Source organism: Oncorhynchus nerka, linkage group LG4, assembly GCF_034236695.1.
Source record: "Oncorhynchus nerka isolate Pitt River linkage group LG4, Oner_Uvic_2.0, whole genome shotgun sequence".
NCBI lineage: Eukaryota > Metazoa > Chordata > Actinopteri > Salmoniformes > Salmonidae > Oncorhynchus > Oncorhynchus nerka.
Genome location: NC_088399.1, coordinates 73,630,898 through 73,652,045, shown reverse-complemented (window position 1 = coordinate 73,652,045; position 21,148 = coordinate 73,630,898). Strand labels below are relative to the sequence as shown.

At 45.0% G+C, this 21,148-nt stretch overlaps 1 protein-coding gene across 4 annotated transcripts in view; it reads right to left on the bottom strand.

Moving 5' to 3' along the window:
- Positions 1-358: 358 nt before the first annotated feature.
- LOC115128575 (glucocorticoid-induced transcript 1 protein-like) overlaps positions 359-21,148 on the bottom strand; it is a 48,525-nt gene continuing 27,735 nt past the window's right edge. For 2 of the 4 annotated variants that reach the window (XM_029658519.2, XM_029658517.2), the window contains exons 3-8: positions 15,315-15,404; positions 6,503-6,652; positions 6,126-6,275; positions 5,160-5,376; positions 4,876-4,996; positions 359-4,732 (exon numbers count right to left, since the gene is read on the bottom strand). In XM_029658519.2, the coding sequence (XP_029514379.1) occupies positions 4,417-4,732; positions 4,876-4,996; positions 5,160-5,376; positions 6,126-6,275; positions 6,503-6,652; positions 15,315-15,404 (1,044 nt within the window). In that variant the 3' untranslated portion in view covers positions 359-4,416. The remainder of the gene's footprint in view (positions 4,733-4,875; positions 4,997-5,159; positions 5,377-6,125; positions 6,276-6,502; positions 6,653-15,314; positions 15,405-21,148) is intronic. The other 2 variants (XM_029658518.2, XM_029658520.2) reach the window with 2 other exon arrangements.

Below are 21,148 nucleotides of genomic sequence, written 5' to 3'. Positions count from 1 at the left end.
TTGTTGTTGTAATGACATTTTCTTTTGTCTTGTTTCCTTTCACTGGCAGGTCAAAAACAGTCATTGTCCCATTTACATTTACATTTAAGTCATTTAGCAGACGCTCTTATCCAGAGCGACTTACACCACAGGAGGTTGGTGGCACCTTAATTGGGGAGGACAGGCTCGTGGTAATGGCTGGAGGAGAATTGGTGGAACGGTATCAAATACATCAAACACATTGTTTTCAAGTGTTTGACACCATTCCATTTGCTCCGTTATTATGAGCCGTCCTCCCCTCAGCAGCCTCCTGTGCCTTACACCCTCTCCTCCTTCTATAATCAATGATAGTCAGAATAACACACAGTGGACAGTCACATCAGCATCACCAATCCTTTTATTGTGTTTGTGTATGACCTTTGACCCCACAGGTCCAATAAGGAGCAAGCTGATTGGATGAGCTGATGAACACTGATGACCTGCTAGCCAAAAGCTATGTGCTCTGATGACATGATACTCAGTGCTGGTTCTCAACACACTGTTAGGCTTTTCACACTACTGAGCCAAACTGGGCAGAGCTGCGCTGGCCTGGTTACGCATCAATCATAGTTACTGGAAAATAAAATATCCTAGCCAGCACAAGACGGGTCAGCCCTATAGTGTGAATCTGGCTCTACATTGATGAGGATGATGCCAATAATTACATGACATTGTAAAGCATTTCAGTTCAGAAAGACATGGACTGGAAAGGACAGTTTACCCATTTTCTTTGAAATCCAAACACGAAACATCGACCAATTCTGCAGATGAAATAAACCAACTAGCTCCTCTCTATTCAAACCTGAGGGCATAAAGATGAACGTTTGGACATGACTTGATGAGCCTTCTTGACCCCGAAAACCAGCTCAAATCTAATGGAATGTCTTATGAATCAATAGTCAAGCATAGTTATGTTGTCTATGTAATATGTAAACACATCAGACTGGATATCACCGGAATGTAACCAATCATATGCTGCTTCTCGCTTCATGGTCTTCTTATATGTGATGTTACTGCAGGCCAGGACTTGACTAGGACCAGTCAACACAGACTGACCTGAAGTTGCTACCTGACCTTGACCACAGCACGACGGCAGCAGAGGACCCGACGACCACACAGGATCGTCAGGCGTTGACAGTCATAGCCGTTATAGACTTCCCTCAAACATGTCAGAACTCGTCTCAACAAGCACAGCCGTTATCTCTCACAGTGGGCCTGGTTTGTTGCTAGTCACTCATTATTGCAACCGAGACACCTAACAACAGTCAACCTTTAACCTCTGCCCTCTGCTGTCAGCCAAGAACAGGTCAAGTCTTGGGACAGCACATCATAATGCCACGGAATGTCTAGGGGGAATAAAATGTGCTGAATTTCTGGAATGGAATCTGGAATGAGAAAAAGCAAAGGAAATAGAGTGATCTGTTCGGTTTCAAGGAGGAAATGCAGTCAGAGCCAATCTGTGTCATGGAATATGGGCATACATTCCAAATGACCTGAGTTTAGACTCCGTTTGTGATATATACCTGAAGGACAGACGCAATGGACACTTTCTTTATGTCCATGTCTTTTTCCCCCCTTTCTGATGATTCTTTTCTGGTTTTGCGTTGCATGTTTCAAAGGACCTGAATTTCTCTGATACTCTACATAACAAAACACAGCAGACAATTTTCAATTGAAACAAGCGTGGATTTTTTCTTTCCATAAGCTATATAATGTGTAATATTGTGTTTGGATATTTTGAGTTTAGGCCCTGAATGTTCCACATGCCACCTGATAGTGATTTCATGTTGCAAAAGGAATAGCAGTCAGAAATACAGTAACTACAAACTAATAAGTTGTTAAGAGTGAGATAAACAGGATAACGGCTAACATTTTTTCTGTTATATATATATATATATATATACACACTGCTCAAAAAAAATAAAGGGAACACTTAAACAACACAATATAAGTCCAAGTCAATCACACTTCTGTGAAATCAAACTGTCCACTTAGGAAGCAACACTGATTGACAATACATTTCACATGCTGTTGTGCAAATGGATTAGACAACAGGTGGAAATTATAGGCAATTAGCAAGACACCCCCAATAAAGGAGGGGTTCTGCAGGTGGTGACCACAGACCACTTCTCAGTTCCTATGCTTCCTGGCTGATGTTTTGGTCACTTTTGAATGCTGGCGGTGCTTTCACTCTAGTGGTAGCATGAGACGGAGCCTACAACCCATAGAAGTGGCTCAGGTAGTGCAGCTCATCCAGGAGGGCACATCAATGCGAGCTGTGGCAAGGTTTACTGTGTCTGTCAGCGTAGTGTCCAGAGCATGGAGGCGCTACCAGAAGACAGGCCAGTACATCAGGAGATGTGGAGGAGGCCGTAGGAGGGCAACAACCCAGCTGCAGGACCGCTACCTCCGCATTTGTGCAAGGAGGAGCAGGGGGAGCACTGCCAGAGCCCTGCAAAATGACCTCCAGCAGGCCACAAATGTGCATGTGTCTGCTCAAACGGTCAGAAACCGACTCCATGAGGGTGGTATGAGGGCCCGACGTCCACAGGTGGGGGTTGTGCTTACAGCCCAACACCGTGCAGGACGTTTGGCATTTGCCAGAGAACACCAAGATTGGCAAATTCGCCACTGGCACCCTGTGCTCTTTACAGATGAAAGCAGGTTCACACTGAGCACATGACAGATGTGACAGAGTCTGGAGACGCCGTGGAGAACGTTCTGCTGCCTGCAACATCCTCCAGCATGACCGGTTTGGAGGTGGGTCAGTCATGGTGTGGGGTGGCATTTCTTTGGGGGGCCGCACAGCCCTCCATGTGCTCGCCAGAGATAGCCTGACTGCCATTAGGTACCGAGATGAGATCCTCAGACCCTTTGTGAGACCATATGCTGGTGCGGTTGACCCTGGGTTCCTCCTAATGCAAGACAATGCTAGACCTCATGTGGCTGGAGTGTGTCAGCAGTTCCTGCAAGAGGAAGGCATTGATGCTATGGACTGGCCCGCCCATTCCCCAGACCTGAATCCAATGTCTCGCTCCATCCACCAACGCCACGTTGCACCACAGGAGTTGGCGGATGCTTTAGTCCAGGTCTGGGAGGAAATCCCTCAGGAGACCATCCGCCACCTCATCAGGAGAATTCCCAGGCGTTGTAGGGTGGTCATACAGGCACGTGGAGGCCACACACACTACTGAGCCTCATTTTGACTTGTTTTAAGGACATTACATCAAAGTTGGATCAGCCTGTAGTGTTGTTTTCCACTTTAATTTTGAGTGTGACTCCAAATCTAGACCTCCATGGGTTGATACATTTGATTTCTATTGATCATTTTTGTGATTTTGTTGTCAGTACATTCAACTATGTAAAGAAAAAAGTATTTAATAAGAATATTTCATTCATTCAGATCTAGGATGTGTTATTTTAGTGTTCCCTTTATTTTTTTGAGCAGTGTATAAATATTCCTATTCATTGAACAAGTACATTCTAGTACAATAGGTGTGTGTGTGTTTAGTGCAGACAAATTGGAGGTGTCACACACACACACACACTCTCTCGGTGTGCGTCACTCACTCACTCTCGGTGTGCGTCACTCACTCACTCTCGGTGTGCGTCACTCAGTCAGCAGTTATGCCCACCTTTCAACCTCATTGGATAACGTGGTTGAAATGTGAGGTGCTGAAGCTCATTGGCTAGAACTCTAATCGCTATGGGGCTGGCCCAAGTGGGGGGAAATAAGAGAAAATGTAGCTGCAAAGCTTCAAGAAAAGAGTCGCTTTCAAACTAGGGATTTCAAGGCTAATTGAGTTTAGACAGTAATTCTGATTATAGACTATGAATATGTATGAACCACACATTGACACAACCAGTTCAAAAAAATGACTTTCTTAGTCTCCAAAGTACAGGAGCATGTCTTTAATCTTAAACACACTACTGGTTTAAAATGCATGCCCCCCCATCCAAAGTGTCTCATTTTGTCATAAGGTGAATGCACCAATTTGTAAGTCGCTCTGGATAAGAGCGTCTGCTAAATGACTTAAATGTAAATGTAATTTTCTTCCTATCCACCCAATGACATCATCCAGCATCTCTAGGTTTTACATGCTGTTAAAGATCATCATGTCTATCCCTGACAGGAACAGTGCCTTAGGAATACGCTAGGAACATGTGGTAGACTTGTCTTTGTTTTCTCCGTTTGTTGTTGTTGTTGCCGCCTGGGACATGTTGCTAATGCTACGCCATGCAGAGTGTTTAGAGTTCAGCAGAGACTGAGAGAAGAGGAGGTCCTTTAGCAAAAGAGACAGGACTTCAGTGATGCTGATGATACTGGGGGCGTAATAATCATATTATTCAGAAGAAGAAGAACCAGAACCACGTGTCAGAGGCCAGCTCTGCCCATGTCTAGCTGATGGCCAGGCAGTCTGTCTGGGGGTCAGTCTCTTGTGGCGAGGTGGGCGTTGGAGTGGCAGCCTCCTCGGGGGTGGGAGCGTCGTCTGTGCTGGTGGAGGTGTGGACCTGAGTGGGGAGGACGCGGCAGAATGCTGATATCATTGAGCTGGGGCCGGCCTCGGGGTCGTCGTCGGGGTGAGAGGTCACAGAGAGGTGCAGGGCGCCGGGGGTCAGTCTGACAGGGCAGAAGGCGGAGCCGGTGGAGATGAAGTTGACCTTGTTCTTGTCGGGGCAGGAGAAGAGCGGGACGGACGCTGACTGCCTGGAGCTGGACAGACAAGAGAAAAGTAAGAGACGGCGTATAAACTCCTTTCATGACATGTATATATATACATCACTGACCTTCAGTATCAACCACTTTGGTGTGATAAAAGAGATCCTAAAAGATCCCTGGTCTCTTGTGGTGCTTACCTCATTTCCTCAAACACCTTGATCTTCTCACAGCCCTCTGGGGGTTCTCTCTTGAACATATAGCTGTTGTTGGGTTTAGGAGACGAGGCAAACTTTGGCAGGGGAGAGCTACTGCCACTGTCTGTAGACCGAGACAATGGTCAGAAAAGGACAGAAAAGAAGATTACTCTACAGTCCCCGGACAAGACACACAGTCCACGTTGGGAGTTCAGAGCCTTGCACAACGGTAGGATGTCCAATGGAGGCCTTGCCCCAGGTCTGAGAGAGCACCCTGACAGTCCTACCTTTATCCCTGTCGTAGAGCAGATCGTCGGTGGAGTAAGGGCTGCCCCCGTGTGAGCCGGATCCCGGGGGGCAGGCAGGAGAGGGACAGGGGGATAGGCTGGAACTACTGCTGGAGCGGCCGGGGGCAGAGGGGTTCTGTGTGTCCACACTACGGGTACTGCTGCTGCGCTGCTGGGGGGGGAAGGGGGCTCGCCGCCCGTCTGGTACCTCCAACACCTGGGGGAGGGCGAGGAGTGAGGGGGAAAAGAGTTGTCTCGTCATTCAGTACCGCAAGTAATAGGATTTCCAGTGACACAGCAGGCGCATGAGTGGTTGTGTGCATGTCTTCTCAGCTCCCTCCAGACACACGAGTTTCAAGTTTCAAGTTGTAATGTCACGTGCACAAGTACAGTGAAATGCCTTTCTTGCAAACTCTAAATGTAGAGAAAATGGTACGGCACAGTTTCAAGAAAACAGTCACTTTCAAAGTAGGGATTTTGTGGCTAATTGAGTAAAGATAGTCATTCTGCTTATAGACGATATATGAACTACACATTGACACATGCAGCCCATGACTGATGTCATGCTTGACTGCGAGTGGCCACCGCTACTGCTCCAGTTTCAACTGTTCTGCCTTATTATTATTCGACCATGCTGGTCATTTATGAACATTTGAACATCTTGGCCATGTTCTGTTATAATCTCCACCCGGCACAGCCAGAAGAGGACTGGCCACCCCACATAGCCTGGTTCCTCTCTAGGTTTCTTCCTAGGTTTTGGCCTTTCTAGGGAGTTTTTCCTAGCCACCGTGCTTCTACACCTGCATTGCTTGCTGTTTGGGGTTTTAGGCTGGGTTTCTGTACAGCACTTTGAGATATCAGCTGATGTACGAAGGGCTATATAAATAAATTTGATTTGATTTAGTATTGTGTGAGAGTGCATATTGTAAATATGTGATTGGATGCATCTAACAGTCCATCCCTCACCTTGAGCTCCTCCTTCTCTCCGTTGTTGTCTCTGATGAAGACCTTCTCCAGCTCGTGGTTGATTCCCTCCATGCTGCTGGGTACTCTGGTGATGGAGGACTTGGGCACCGTCATGTTGGACATCGGGGACGACTTAGACATGCAGGACCACTGCAGGGACCAGGGACACAAATCGCAGACATTCAAAAACAAAACCTCAATATTACACATATAAGCAGAGTTCTGGTGATTAACCTTCCCTGGCGTGTTAGGTTTGCACTTTTGGGTCGATTGCCTTGATTCCATTCCGTTCAGCGAGCTAAATCACGCATTCCCCTAAAGCATGACACATATAAATAAATATAAACCCACGTCTGGATGGCAGTATTGTGCCTTACCTGTGCTTGGTCGGATGTGGTGTTGATGATGGTGTTGATAGGTCCCTGTAAAGGAGATGAGCCGTCTTTGTCTCTTTGACACTGAGACTGACGACCTCCCTGCTGCTGCTTACTACCGCCACGCAGCTGCTGCCGGAGCTTGGCTATCTGCTGAGGAGAACAGAGGAGGAGGAGGAGGAAAGGAAGTGGAAAGAGGGAGAGGAAAAGAGAGGGAGAGTAAGACAGAGACAAAAGAAAGAGAAAATAAACACGGGGAAAGAGAGAGAAAGGAACAGTAACATGTTAACAGATGAACCTCTGTCTCATGTAATGTAGCCAATTTAATCTTATCACGTTTTGACATAACCCCATATTTCCACCAGGGGTCACCATAGCTCAGCGCAGACAGCTTCAGTAATGAATGCATCAGATTACATATATAGCTGGAGCTGTGCAGTCCCTAGGTACATCTAAAAGGAGACATTCCTTTCAGACTATCTTGCAGGCTAGTCATCGATCTAATCGCTAAAGGAAGAATCCATAAATAATTTTAAAAAACACACATAAAAAGGCCATTTACAATGTAATGTCTTTCATTTGCATGGTGCTGTTCAAACCTTTGAAAGACCCACAAGACTGTGCTAAACTGTGCATCTAACAGAAAAGATGACTGTGTATTGGCTCTGACCAATAAGGACTAAAGGGCTAGAACTCCAGTCCTGTGTGGCTCTAGGTATATCTTTGACCCACATCTATAAGTCTTCATAATTCTGCATTCATATTAGCCCACAGAGGGAAGTTTCAATTGCTAAAAGAGTATTTTAAACTCTCAGACAAGTGGGGGCCTTTTGTGTGTCAGATAGAAGCACAGTACAGTTAATGGCAAATCAGATGAATAGTTGCTTATGTATCGTAACCACAGGTGTAAATAATGGCTACTTCTCAGAAAGTGTTAAAAACTGTCATGAGGAGTAAACAAGGTTGTCCACTACCGGCATATCTATTTGATAACTATTAAAATTAGATCCAACATTAATATCAAGGGGCTAGAAATCCTGGGCCTAAAAACAAATGTGACATTGTACGCTGATGACGTTTTCTTTTAAATCCACAATATTGATCCCTGCACAGCCTCAGAGGATCTACATCCTTTCTCAAACCACTTTGGATTACAAACCGAACTATGAGAAGCGTACCATATTACATGTTGGATTACTAAATAATACAAATGTTACATTACAGTGTAGTTTACAAATAAAATGGTCTGATGGGTAAGTGGACATACTCGGTATTCATATCCCAAAATAAATAAATGCTCAATACAATACATTTTAATAGAAAGTTAGAAAAATAGGTAAGATCTTGCTACCATGGAAAGGTAAAAACTTGTCCATTTGTGGAAAAATCACCCTGATGAATTCTTTAGTCACATCCAAGTTGACCTATTGACTGATGGCGTGCCAACACCGGCCAACTTGTTAAAAACAATGTTATTAGCAAAACAATGTTCCACTTTATTTGGAACGGCAAGTCAGACAAAATTAAAAACAGGCATATTTATATAATTCATATGAATTCGGAGGGCTACAGTTATTGAATATGAAAGAATCGAACCTCACTAAAGGCTTCAGTCATACAAAAGTTCAACCTCACCACGTCACCCCGCTCCTCCGCTCTCTCCACTGGCTTCCAGTTGAAGCTCGCATCCGCTACAAGACCATGGTGCTTGCCTACGGAGCTGTGAGGGGAACGGCACCTCAGTACCTCCAGGCTCTGATCAGGCCCTACACCCAAACAAGGGCACTGCGTTCATCCACCTCTGGCCTGCTCGCCTCCCTACCACTGGGGAAGTACAGTTCCCGCGCAGCCCAGTCAAAACTGTTCGCTGCTCTGGCCCCCCAATGGTGGAACAAACTCCCTCACGACGCCAGGACAGCGGAGTCAATCACCACCTTCCGGAGACACCTGAAACCCCACCTCTTTCAGGAATACCTAGGATAGGATAAAGTAATCCTTCTCACCCCCCCCTTAAAAGATTTAGATGCACTATTGTAAAGTGGCTGTTCCACTGGATGTCTTAAGGTGAACGCACCAATTTGTAAGTCGCTCTGGATAAGAGCGTCTGCTAAATGACTTAAATGTAATGTAAATGTAACCTAAATCCAAACGGGTTCTCCAGCAGATTAGTAAGAATGGCTCACCCTAGTAAGAATGGCTCACCCTGGTAAGAATGGCTCACCCTGGTAAGAATGGCTCACCCTGGTAAGAATGGCTCACCCTGGTAAGAATGGCTCACCCTGGTAAGAATGGCTCACCCTGGTAAGAATGGCTCACCCTAGTAAGAATGGCTCACCCTAGTAAGAATGGCTCACCCTCATTTTCCATTTCTTCAAAACGCAACCCCTCACTTTTGGTTATTTGAAAATGAAATCTCTAAAACATCACTATTTTTAAAACAAGCCATAGAAAGCTGGTTGCAATTTCAGTTTAATCCACTAGAAAAGTATTACTGCAAATATACTAATTGATAAAAAAAAATATATATATATAGTCTTTGTTAATTATATCATACATGGGACTGGGTGAGTTGTGACCAATGCATCTACCAACAATATATGGAATGTCTGCTCTATCCACAATTATAACCAGCTGATTGCAGCATTACTGCAAAAATGAAGGCTAGTGGAAGCTGTCGGTCGGCCCTGCATTAAAGACCAAAATTGAAAATATATATATAAATAGGAATGTATACCAGTTCCATTTAAGGACCAAGAAGTTGACAGCTGTGCCGTACAGGTTGCTAAATAGTTGGGAAGAGATTTCTGATGTGCAGATTCCATGGCACAGGGTTTATGAACTAACACACAAAACAACGCTGGATTCAAAACTGACTTTTTCCATTTTAATTATACTAAATTCTTGCAACCAATAGAATGTTATGTATATGGGGGTTACAACCATCCTGACTCTGCAGATTTGGCTGTGAAGAAACAATCATTATTTCACTTGTTTTGGTTCTGCCCATATGTAGCCTGTTTCAGGTCGCAGGTTAAGGAATGGCTGAACAATCACACTGCTGGGTGCTTTTAGTAAAGGAGTTCATCTATTATTTAGAATCTGTGGAAACTCTGAGAATAGCTTTAGTTAAAGCATCATACAGTATCACAGTTGAAAGATATTTGGCAAGTAGAAGAAGTCAAGACGGGATGTTATTTAGAGATCGATGGGAGGGGTTGAGGGTAGCTGAAGGGTGAGATATATATAAATAAGAGATGTAAAATGAGAGATGTAAAAATGTACTGTGTCCGTAAGATGTATATAGTATGAATAAGCTGGAATTGTTGTCCATTAGTTTACTCCAATTAGGTGAGGGTTAGCAGAAAGTAATGAAAGAAAATATATTTTTTCATTATATGTGGGACTGGAAATTATGCAAAAATCACATTGATAGCCTTGTAGCTATAAATTGCTTGCCACATACATGGTAGCTATTTTATGCATATAGCATCTCACGACAACCAGACAGGACAAGCCCAGACATGTTATTTTCCCTGTGCCTTTACACACAAGTCATTGTAGGCTCAGTCATTGCAGTAACTTTACTATAGCAACAGGTCCCCTCTTACACCAGAAACACATGCTATTTTCACAATGCATTTACACAACCCGTCCTTCAACTTGTCCTCTTCCACCAAGTCATTTTACTATAGCAACACAACACAAACACCCAGCCTAACAGGTCCTTATCAAAGGAGGCTCTGTCTGAATGGAAAGGCTGATATGTGATCCACTTTCTTCAGCCATAGTGGGCCTGGTGCACTCAATAGTTAGTCAGCTTTCCAGATAACTCAAGAATCAGTAGGCGATAATAGGCACATCACAAATTTCTCTTATGATGCTGGGCCCAAAATAAAGATCGTATATGTAGGCTTTTCTTTCGTTACTATAAACAGTGGTGCTCAACTGCTTTATTCCAGCACCAACATCGCTCCTGAATACACCAACTCAAACACACAGACTGACAACTCACTCAAGCTCTTATGTGCGACTTGTTTCAGGAAACTGGCCATATGTCACGTGTCACTACTTCACAGGAGAGGCATTTTAATGCATTTTTTATCAAAATGCATTTTTGGGAGAAATGCCTTATGGAATATGTGAACTTTCATGTGCCTTAAAACGTGTATGTCATCTGTAAATGCAATAAAAATAGTTAATTTACGAGCTTAGTTGGTTAAGCCACAGAAAAAGACAGAAAACAGTCCACTAGCCATGATTGACTGAGATAATGGATGGACTGGACATGCCTAGAGATGAGGTGGAATAGGTCTGTCATGTAGCACGCTTCTGTCCACAACATGAGTTGGTCAGTATGTCTAGGTAATCCTTTCTAACACTGCTTTTTTTAAAGATATCACAAAGAACTGCAAAAGTGTTGCGTTCCACTTTCTGGAGGACCGAGTTTTGAAATCAGTGGAATGCCCGGTGGAAGCAGTGTGATAGCTAAAAAGATGTAGAAAATTCTGCCGTTTGATTGCAAATATGCAGAGGCAGTTGAAAAGAGAAAATAGAAGGCTGTTATATAAAAACACCTGTCACCGAATTACATCTTCAACCATGTCATCCGTGACAGAGAGGGAGAGGTGTTCATCCACGAGTAAGTCTGGATAGCTACATTTTCAGATATCATACATTTCAAATTAAACATAAATTAAAGCGTACACAATGTCTTCAATTTTATTGATTTTTTACGTTAAATAACCCCTAAAGTTGTATTACAAAAGTAGTTTGATATGTTTTGGCAAAGTTTACAGGTAACTTTTGAGATATTTTGTAGTCTCTGTGTTCAATACAGTAAGCAAACAACCTGACGCTACCTTTCTGGTCACGTGCCTCTATCTAACAGTGCACTACAAGTGACCCTCGTTCTGAACAGGGCTACTTCTTCATTACACAAAGGAAAAACCTCAACCAATTTCTAAAAACTGGTGACATCCAGTGGAAGCGGTAGGAACTGCAAGAAGGTCCCTTAGAAATCTGGATTCCCAATGAAAAACCATTGAAAAGAAAGTGACCTCAAAAAATAGAAAATCTGAATGGTTTTTCATCGGGGTTAAATAAGCATGCCCCATAAATGTATTTTAGAACTAAGCACAGATATAGCCCTTGGTTCACTCCAGATCTGACTGCCCTTGACCAGCACAAAAACATCCTGTGGCATACTACATTAGCATCAAATAGCCCCCGCGATATGCAACTTTTCCGGGAAGTTAGGAACCAATATACACAGGCAGTTAAGAAGGCAAAGGACAGCTTTTTCAAACACAAATTTGCATCCTGTAGCAAACTCCAAAAAGTTCTGGGACACTAAAGTCCATGGAGAAAAAGAGCACCTCCTCCCAGCTGCCCACTGCACTGATGCTAGTAAACACTGTCACCACCGATAAATCTACGATAATCGAGATTTTCAATAAGCATTTTTCTACAGCTGGCCATGCTTTCCACCTGGCTAACCCTACCCCAGTTAACAGCTCTGCACCCCCCACAGCAACTTGCCCAAGCCTCTCCATTTCTCCTTCACCCAAATCCAGATAGCTGATGTTCTGAAAGAGTTGCAAAATCTGGACCCCTACAAATCAGCTGGGCTAGACAATCTGGACCCTCTTTATCTAAAATTATCCACCGCAATTGTTGGAACCCCTATTACTAGCCCGTTCAACCTCTCTATCATATCGTCTAAGATCCCTAAAGATCGGAAAGCTGCCGCGGTCATCCCCCTCTTCAAAGGGGGAGACGCTCTAGACCCAAACTTTACAGACCAATATCTATCTGCCTCTCCAAATTCTTCAAAAGCCAAGTTAACAAACAGATCACCGACTATTTCGAATCCCACCGTACCTTCTCCGCTATGCATCTGGTTTCCGAGCTGGTCATGAGTGCACCTCAGCCACGCTCAAGCTCCTAAGCGATATCATAACCGCCATTGATAAAAGACAGTACTGTGTAGCCGTCTACATCGACCTGGCCAAGGATTTCAACTCTGTCAAATCACCACATTCATACCGGCACACTCAAAAGCCTTGGTTTTTCAAATGGCTGCCTCGCCTGGTTCACCAACTACTTCTCAGATAGAGTTCAGTGTGTCAAATCGGAGGGCCTGTTGTCTGGACCTCTGGCAGTCTCTGGGGGTGCCACAGGGTTCAATTCTCGGGCCGACTCTTCTCTGTATACATCAATGATGTCGCTCTTGCTGCTGGTGATTCTCTGATCCACCTCCACGCAGACAACACCATTCTGTATACATCTGGCCCTTCTTTGGACACTGTGTTAACAAACCTCCAGACGAGCTTCAATGCCATACAACACACTTCCGTGGCCTCCAACTGCTCTTAAATGCAAGTAAAACTAAATGCATGCTCTTCAACCGATTGCTGCCCGCACCCGCCCGTCTAGCATCACTACTCTGGACGGTTCTGACTTAGAATATGTCGACAACTACAAATGCCTAGGTGTCTGGTTAGACTGTAAACTCTCCTTCCAAACTCACATTAAGCATCTCCAATACAAAATGAAATCTAGAACTGGTTTCCTATTTCGCAAACAAAGCATCCTTCACTCATGCTGCCAAACATACCCTCGTAAAACTGACTATCCTACTGATCCTTGACTTCGGCGTTGTCATTTACAAAATAGCCTCCAACACTCTACTCAGCAAATTGTATGTGGTCTATCACAGTGCCATCTGTTGTCACCAAAGCCGCATATACTACCCACAACTGCGACCTGTATGCGCTCGTTGGCTGACCCTCGCTCCATTTTCGTCGCCAAACCCAGGTCATCTATAAGTCTTTGCTAGGTAAAAGCTCCGCATTATCTCAGCTCACTGGTCACCATAGCAGCACCCACCCGTAGCATGCGCTCCAGCAGGTATATTTCACTGATCACCCCCGAAGCCAACTCCTACTTTGGCCTTCCAGTTCTCTGCTGCCAATGACTGGAACAAAATTGCAAAAATCACTGAAGCTGGAGACTTATCTCCCTCACTAACTTCAAGCATCAGCTGTCAGAGCAGCTTACCGGTCATTGCACCTGTACATAGCCCATCTGTAAAAATCCAACCCAACTACCTGTTCTCAACTGGCCTACCTGGTTAAATAAAGGTGAAATTAACTCAAATGAACTCCTCCTCTCAATGTACCTTCCCAGCGATTCACTTAAAAATACATTCTGCTAGTACACAGAAGCTAAAAAACATTATTTGTGTGTGTGTGTGTGTGTGTGTGAGAGAGAGAGAGTTTTAAGACATTCAGCTGGGCTGGACAGAACTTCACACAGGGATGAAAATAGAGCAAGTACATCCTATATAATGCTGAGGAAATAAGAACACAAGAGTTAAGTGAGGAAGTGTTGGTAAATAATGAGGTCTATAAGATTAGGATTACGGTTGCTTAACAACCCTGGGATCTCTTGAGGTTATATAGGCCTACGAACAATCATGGTGTAACTGAAGGGGACCTCAACCCCTCTGCACGACAGCTCCATGCTCCATTACCATTAATAAGGAACATGCCTGAGCACTACTATTTTAACTGTTGTCCTTGCTGCTAAACTAGGGAGGGAGAGGGAGAGCGCAAGAGAGAGCCCGCTATAGGCAGACCTGGCTCTCAAGAGAGAAACGGCTGTGCATACTGCCCACAAAATGAGGTGGAAACTGAGCTGCACTTCCTAACCTCCTGCCAAATGTACGACCATACTAGAGACACATATTTCCCTCAAATTACACAGACCCACAAAGAATTCAAAAACAAATCCAATTTTGATAAACTCCCATATCTATTGGGTGAAATCCCACAGTGTGCCATCACAGCAGCAAGATTTGTGACCTGCTGCCACAAGAAAAGGGCAACTAGTGAAGAACAAACACCATTGTAAATACAACACATATTTAAGTTGATTTATTTTCCCTTTTGTACTTTAACTATTTGCACATCACTATAATACTGTACATAGCCATATGACATTTGAAATGTCTCTTCCTTTGAAACTTTTGTGAGTGTAATGTTTACTCATCAATTTGTATTTCACTTTTGTTTATCTATTTAACTTGCTTTGGCAATGTAAACATATGTTTACCATGCCCATAAAGCCCTTTGAATTGTAGACAGAGAGAGAGAGGCAGAAACAGAGAGGCAGAAAGAAAGAAAGAAACGGGCTGAAAGAGAGAGGAATCAGAGGTCTGCCTGGCTATCTTTTCTGTCAATAAATTGCCTGTTGGGTTATGGCTGGGCTGGCGGTTGGTTGCTGTGAGGGGAAGTTTCTGGTTAGTTGCGAGGGAGATAGATAGTGTTATCTGCCTCCTCCCTGGCTGTGGCCGTATAGTACCAGGGTGGAGCGGAGAGGGGATGATAAGACAACGACCGCCCGCCCCGGCACTACGTCTCTGACACCCAGCATTAGAACAGAGAAGCCCTGAGCATGCGGACGTCATACAGGAAGTTATATCTAGAAGGTGGCGAGGGGGAGGGGGCATATCACGGCAGATGGTAGGCAGTTCCCCATTGACATTCTAGTCGTCATGTCAACTTCAAGTCATCTCAACCTGGCAGAATCTACGTCCGGGTTAAAGGAGGATGACAGACTTCGTCAGTTTTACACGGAGGCCTACTGTACAGTATGTTGTCACTGTTGATCTGATAACACCTCGGTCCAATCGTCATTAGGAAAGTGCTGCAAGCTGTGTTTTCTTACGAAAGGTTAGGGTTTCTAATGACGTGTTTTAGTGGTGTGTGTGTGTGTGTGTCGTGCATGCATACACAAGCGTGAGTGAGTGTACCTCTTTGAGCTGGTCTGCGCTGCCCCAAGAAGCAGAGCGCTGGTGTGTGCCCCTCCTCTTTCCTGCTTCTTCACTCCAACATCCAGGTGTCTGAATTCAACAAGGAAACAACCAATAATATCATTATCTAATTGCCAACCTCATATTCTCATCAGCTATGTAAATCATCGTGAAACTCGTTGTAGGGAATACAAGTCCGCAGCCTGGGAGAGGGGCCTTTGACCCCCAGCCTAAGCAGTGCACTACTTTGCCTTTCAGATTTGCCGTTACGACACAAAACCTCAGACATAACTGTGAACTTGGTCTCTCTACCATGCAGCAGTGGCAGGTTTGACATGGATGCTTTGCTGTGCATACATCATGTATAACGAGATCTAAAATGGAGCTTCAACTAGCCGTGAGTGCTCTGCTGTGTGTCAGAGCACAACAGAAAAAGGAGAGGCCTCTAAATGCTGCAGGCTCAGCTAAAGCTACTGTGATGAATAAGTGATGTCAAATGGAGAGAGAGAGATAAAGTAGCCCTCGCTTCGCCCCCTGGTTACCCCTGGTCTGCTACTTGAGCTGAGAGAGATAAAGTAGCCCCTCACTTCGCCCCTTGGTTACCCCTGGTCTGCTACTTGAGCTGAGAGAGATAAAGTAGCCCCTCACTTCGTCCCTTGGTTACCCCTGGTCTGCTACTTGAGCTGAGAGAGGTTACCCCTGGTCTGCTACTTGAGCTGAGAGATAAAGTAGCCCCTGTCCCCTGGTTACCCCTGGTCTGCCCTTGGTTACCCCTGGTCTGCTACTGGAGCTGAGAGAGATAAAGTAGCCCTCGCTCGTCCCCTGGTTACCCCTGGTCTGCTACTGGAGCTGAGAGAGATAAAGTAGCCCTCCCTTCGTCCCCTGGTTACCCCTGGTCTGCTACTGGAGCTGAGAGAGATAAAGTAGCCCTCGCTTCGCCCCTTGGTTACCCCTGGTCTGCTACTGGAGCTGAGAGACATAAAGTAGCCCTCGCTTCGCCCCCTGGTTACCCCTGGTCTGCTACTGGAGCTGAGAGAGAAAGTAGCCCTCGCTTCGCCTCCTGGTTACCCCTGGTCTGCTACTGGAGCTGAGAGACATAAAGTAACCCTCACTTCGCCCCCTGGTTACCCCTGGTCTGCTACTGGAGCTGAGAGAGATAAAGTAGCCCTCGCTTCGTCCCCTGGTTACCCCTGGTCTGCTACTTGAGCTGAGAGAGATAAAGTAGCCCTCACTTCGCCCCTTGGTTACCCCTGGTCTGCTACTGGAGCTGAGAGAGATAAAGTAGCCCTCGCTTCGTCCCCTGGTTACCCCTGGTCTGCTACTGGAGCTGAGAGAGATAAAGTAGCCCTCGCTTCGTCCCCTGGTTACCCCTGGTCTGCTACTGGAGCTGAGAGAGATAAAGTAGCCCTCGCTTCGTCCCCTGGTTACCCCTGGTCTGCTACTGGAGCTGAGAGAGATAAAGTAGCCCTCCCTTCGCCCCTTGGTTACCCTTGGTCTGCTACTGGAGCTGAGAGAGATAAAGTAGCCCTCGCTTCGTCCCCTGGTTACCCCTGGTCTGCTACTTGAGCTGAGAGAGATAAAGTAGCCCTCGCTTCGCCCCTTGGTTACCCCTGGTCTGCTACTGGAGCTGAGAGACATAAAGTAGCCCTCGCTTCGCCCCCTGGTTACCCCTGGTCTGCTACTGGAGCTGAGAGAGAAAGTAGCCCTCGCTTCGCCCCCTGGTTACCCCTGGTCTGCTACTGGAGCTCAGAGAGAAAGTAGCCCTCGCTTCGCCCCCTGGTTACCCCTGGTCTGCTACTGGAGCTGAGAGACATAAAGTAGCCCTCGCTTCGTCCCTTGGTTACCCCTGGTCTGCTACTGGAGCTGAGAGAGAAAGTAGCCCTCGCTTCGTCCCTTGGTTACCCCTGGTCTGCTACTGGAGCTGAGAGAGAAAGTAGCCCTCGCTTCGCCCCCTGGTTACCCCTGGTCTGCTACTGGAGCTGAGAGAGAAAGTAGCCCTCGCTTCGCCCCCTGGTTACCCCTGGTCTGCTACTGGAGCTGAGAGAGAAAGTAGCCCTCGCTTCGCCCCCTGGTTACCCCTGGTCTGCTACTGGAGCTGAGAGAGGAGGAGAAAAACAGAAGGAGGAAAACAAGTGTAAAAAGAAATGAGAATAAAGTAAATACAATTTTCCTAGTCGCGTACAAATATGTTATCGCGGGTGCAGAGAAATGCTTATGTTTTTAGCAAACAGAGCAGTAACACCTAACACTAGACACAAATCCCCCAAATAAAAAGAAATAAGAAATATCAGAACGAACACAGTCTGGAATACACAGCTGAAGTTTACAAACACTTAGGTTGGAGTCATTACAACCGTTTTTCAACCACTCCACAAATTTCTTGTTAACAAACTGTAGTTTTGGCAAGTCGGTTAGGACATCTACTTTGTGCATGACAGAAGTAATTTTTACATTTGTTTACAGACAAACGTGGGTCAGAGGTTTACATACACTAAGTTGACTGTGCCTTTAAACAGCTTAGAAAATGGCATGTTTTAGAAGCTTCTGATATGCTAATTGACATCATTTGAGTCAATTGGAGGTGTACCTGTGGACGTATTTCAAGGCCTACCTTCAAACTCAGTGCCTTTTGGCTTGACATCATGGGAAAATCAAAAGAAAAAAATTGTAGACCTCGACAAGTCCGGTTCATCCTTAGGAGCAATTTCCAAACGCCTGAAAGTACCACGTTCATCTATACAAAGAATAGTACGCAAGTATAAACACCATGGGACCACGCAGCCGTCATACTGCTCAGGAAGGAGACTCCTTCTGTCTCCTAAAGATGAACGTACTTTGGTGTGAAAATCAATCCCAGAACAACAGCAAAGGACCTTGTGAAGATGCTGGAGGAAACAGGTACAAAAGTATCTATATCCACAGTAAAAACAAGCCCTATATAGACATAACCTGAAAGGCCAATCAGCAAGGAAGAAGCCACTGCTCCAAAACTGCCATAAAAAAGCCAGACTAGGTTTGCAACTGCACATGGGGACAAATATCGTACTTTTTGGAGAAATGTCCTCTGGTCTGATGAAACAAAAATAGAACTGTTTGGCCATAATGACCATCGTTATGTTCCGAGGAAAAAAGGGGAAGCTTGCAAGCCGAAGAACACCATCCCAACCGTGAAGCACGGAGGTGGCAGCATCATGTTGTGGGGGTGCTTTGCTGCAGGAGGGACTGGTGCACTTCACAAAATAGATAGCATCATGAGGGAGGAAAATGATGTGGATATATTGAAGCAACATCTCAAGATATCAGTCAGGGTTTTAAAGCTTGGTCGCAAATGGGTCTTCCAAATGGACAATGATCCCAAGCATACTTCCAAAGTTGTGACAAAATGGCTTCAGGAAAACAAAGTCAAGGTATTGGAGTGGCCATCACAAAGCCCTGACTTCAATGCTACAGAAAATTTGTGGGCAGAACTGAAAAAGCATGTGCGAGCAATGAGGCCTACAAACCTGACTCAGTTACACCAGCTCTGTCAGGAGGAATGGGCCAACATTCACCCAACTTATTGTGGGAAGCTTGTGGAAGGCTACCCGAAACGTTTGACCCAAGTTGAACAATTTAAAGGCAATGCTACCAAATACTAATTGAGTGTATGTAAACTTCTGACCCACTGGGAATGTGATAAAGCTGAAATGAATAATTCTCTCTACTATTATTCTGACATTTCACATTCTTAAAATAAAGTGGTGATCCTAACTGACCTAAAACAGGGTATGTTTACTAGGATTAAATGTCAGGAATTGTGAAAAACTGAGTTTAAATGTATTTGGCGTATTAGGTGTATGTAAACTTCAACTGTATGTATGTATGTATGTATATATATATATATATATATATATTAGTGATCCACTGATCAATAGATATCCATCTACGCACACACACACACACAGTAGTGTGTGCAAAGCTGTCATCAAGTGGCTACTTTCAAAAATATATTCAGATTTGTTTCACACTTTTTTGGTTACTATATGATTCCATGTGTTATTTCACAATTTTGATGTCTTCATTCTACAATGTAGAAAATAGTAAAAAATAAAGAAAAACCCTTGAATGAGTAGGTGTGTCCAATCTTTTGACTGGTACTGTATATATATTTCGTTTTTTGTTGTTGCTCAGAAAACTTGGAGGGCCAAATAAAACCACCCCCGGACCAACAGTTGGGGAACCCTGGTCTAGTGTCGAGGATAGGTGGAGGTGATATGATCCTTAACCATCTCTCAAAAGCTCTTCCACGGGGTGATAGTAATTTATTTCAGTTACCTTGGCTTTCTTGGGTACAGGAACAATGGTGGACATATGGAAGCAAGTTTGGACAACAGACTGGGATATGGAGAGATAGAATATGTCTGTAAACCCTCCAGCCAGCTGGGATGCACATGCTCTGAGTATGCAGCCTGGGATGCTGTCTGAGCGGCATCCGCTTAAAATGTCTTACATCGCCACAGAGAGTGAGAGCTCACAGTCCTCGTGAGCGGCGGTGGCACGCGTTGGCGGCTCAGTGTTTTTCTCAAAGCAGGCAAAGGTGTTTAGGTTGTCAGGGAGAAGGACCGAGTCCGCAACGTGGCTTTCCCTTCATAATCCGTGATTGTCTGGAGTCCCTGCCACATTAAAAAAAAAACATCTACCTTTATTTAACTAGGCAAGTCAGTGCAGAATGCCTATTTACAATGACGACCTACCCCGACCAAACCCGGACGACGCTGGGCCAATTGGGAGTCCCATAGGGCGGCGCACAATCACGGCCGGATGTGATGCAGCCTGGATTTGAACCAGGGACTGTAATGATGCCACTTGCACTGAGATGCAGAGCCTTAGAAGGCTGTGCCACCCGTGTCCATTTTGCCAGTCACCTTGTCATGGTTAAATGCGGTGGTTCACGCTTTCAGTTTTGCGCAAATCCACAGTTTTTGGTTTGGGTAAGTTCTAATTGTCAGTGTAAACAACATCCTTTATGCACATCCTAATTGTCACAGTGTAAACAACATCCTTTATGCACACAATGAGTCAATGTATATGTTGATACTATTCTCAGAGACAACTCAGACCATTTCCTAGTCCACGTGATCAAAAAAATCTTGAAGTATAGATTCTGATTGGTTCTGATTAAGTTTCTGCCTATAGGAGGGGAGGAGCAAAATTAAGGTGTGATCTGATTTGCCGAAGGGAGGGCGGATCTTAGAGCCGTCCCAGAAGGGGGCGTAGCAATGGTCAAGAGTGCTCGATACGCGGGTAGCACAGGAGATATGTTAATACACTATATATACACACACACAAAAGTAGGTGGACACCCCTTCAAATTAGTGGATTCGGCTATTTCAGCCACACCCCTTGCTGACAAGTGTATAAAAAATATATATATATATAAAAAAAGAGCAAATAGCCATGCAATCTCCATAGCAAATATTGGCAGAAGAATGGCCTTACTGATTAGCTCAGTGACTTTTAACGTGGTACCGTCATAGGATGCCACTTTTCCAGTTTGTCAAATTTCGGCCCTGCTAGAGCTGCCCGGTCAACTCTAAGTGCTCTTATTGTGAAGTGGAAACGTCTAGGAGCAACAACGGCTTAGCCGCGAAGTGGTAGGCCACACAAGCGCACAGAACGGGGCCGCAGAGTGCTGAAATGCGTAAAAATCATCTGTCCTCGGCTACAACACTCACTACCGAGTTTCAAACTACTTCTGGAAGCACCATCAGCACAATAAATGTTTGTCGGGAGCTTCATGAAATGGATTTCCATGGCCGAGCAGCCGCACGCAAGTCTGAGATCACCATGTGCAA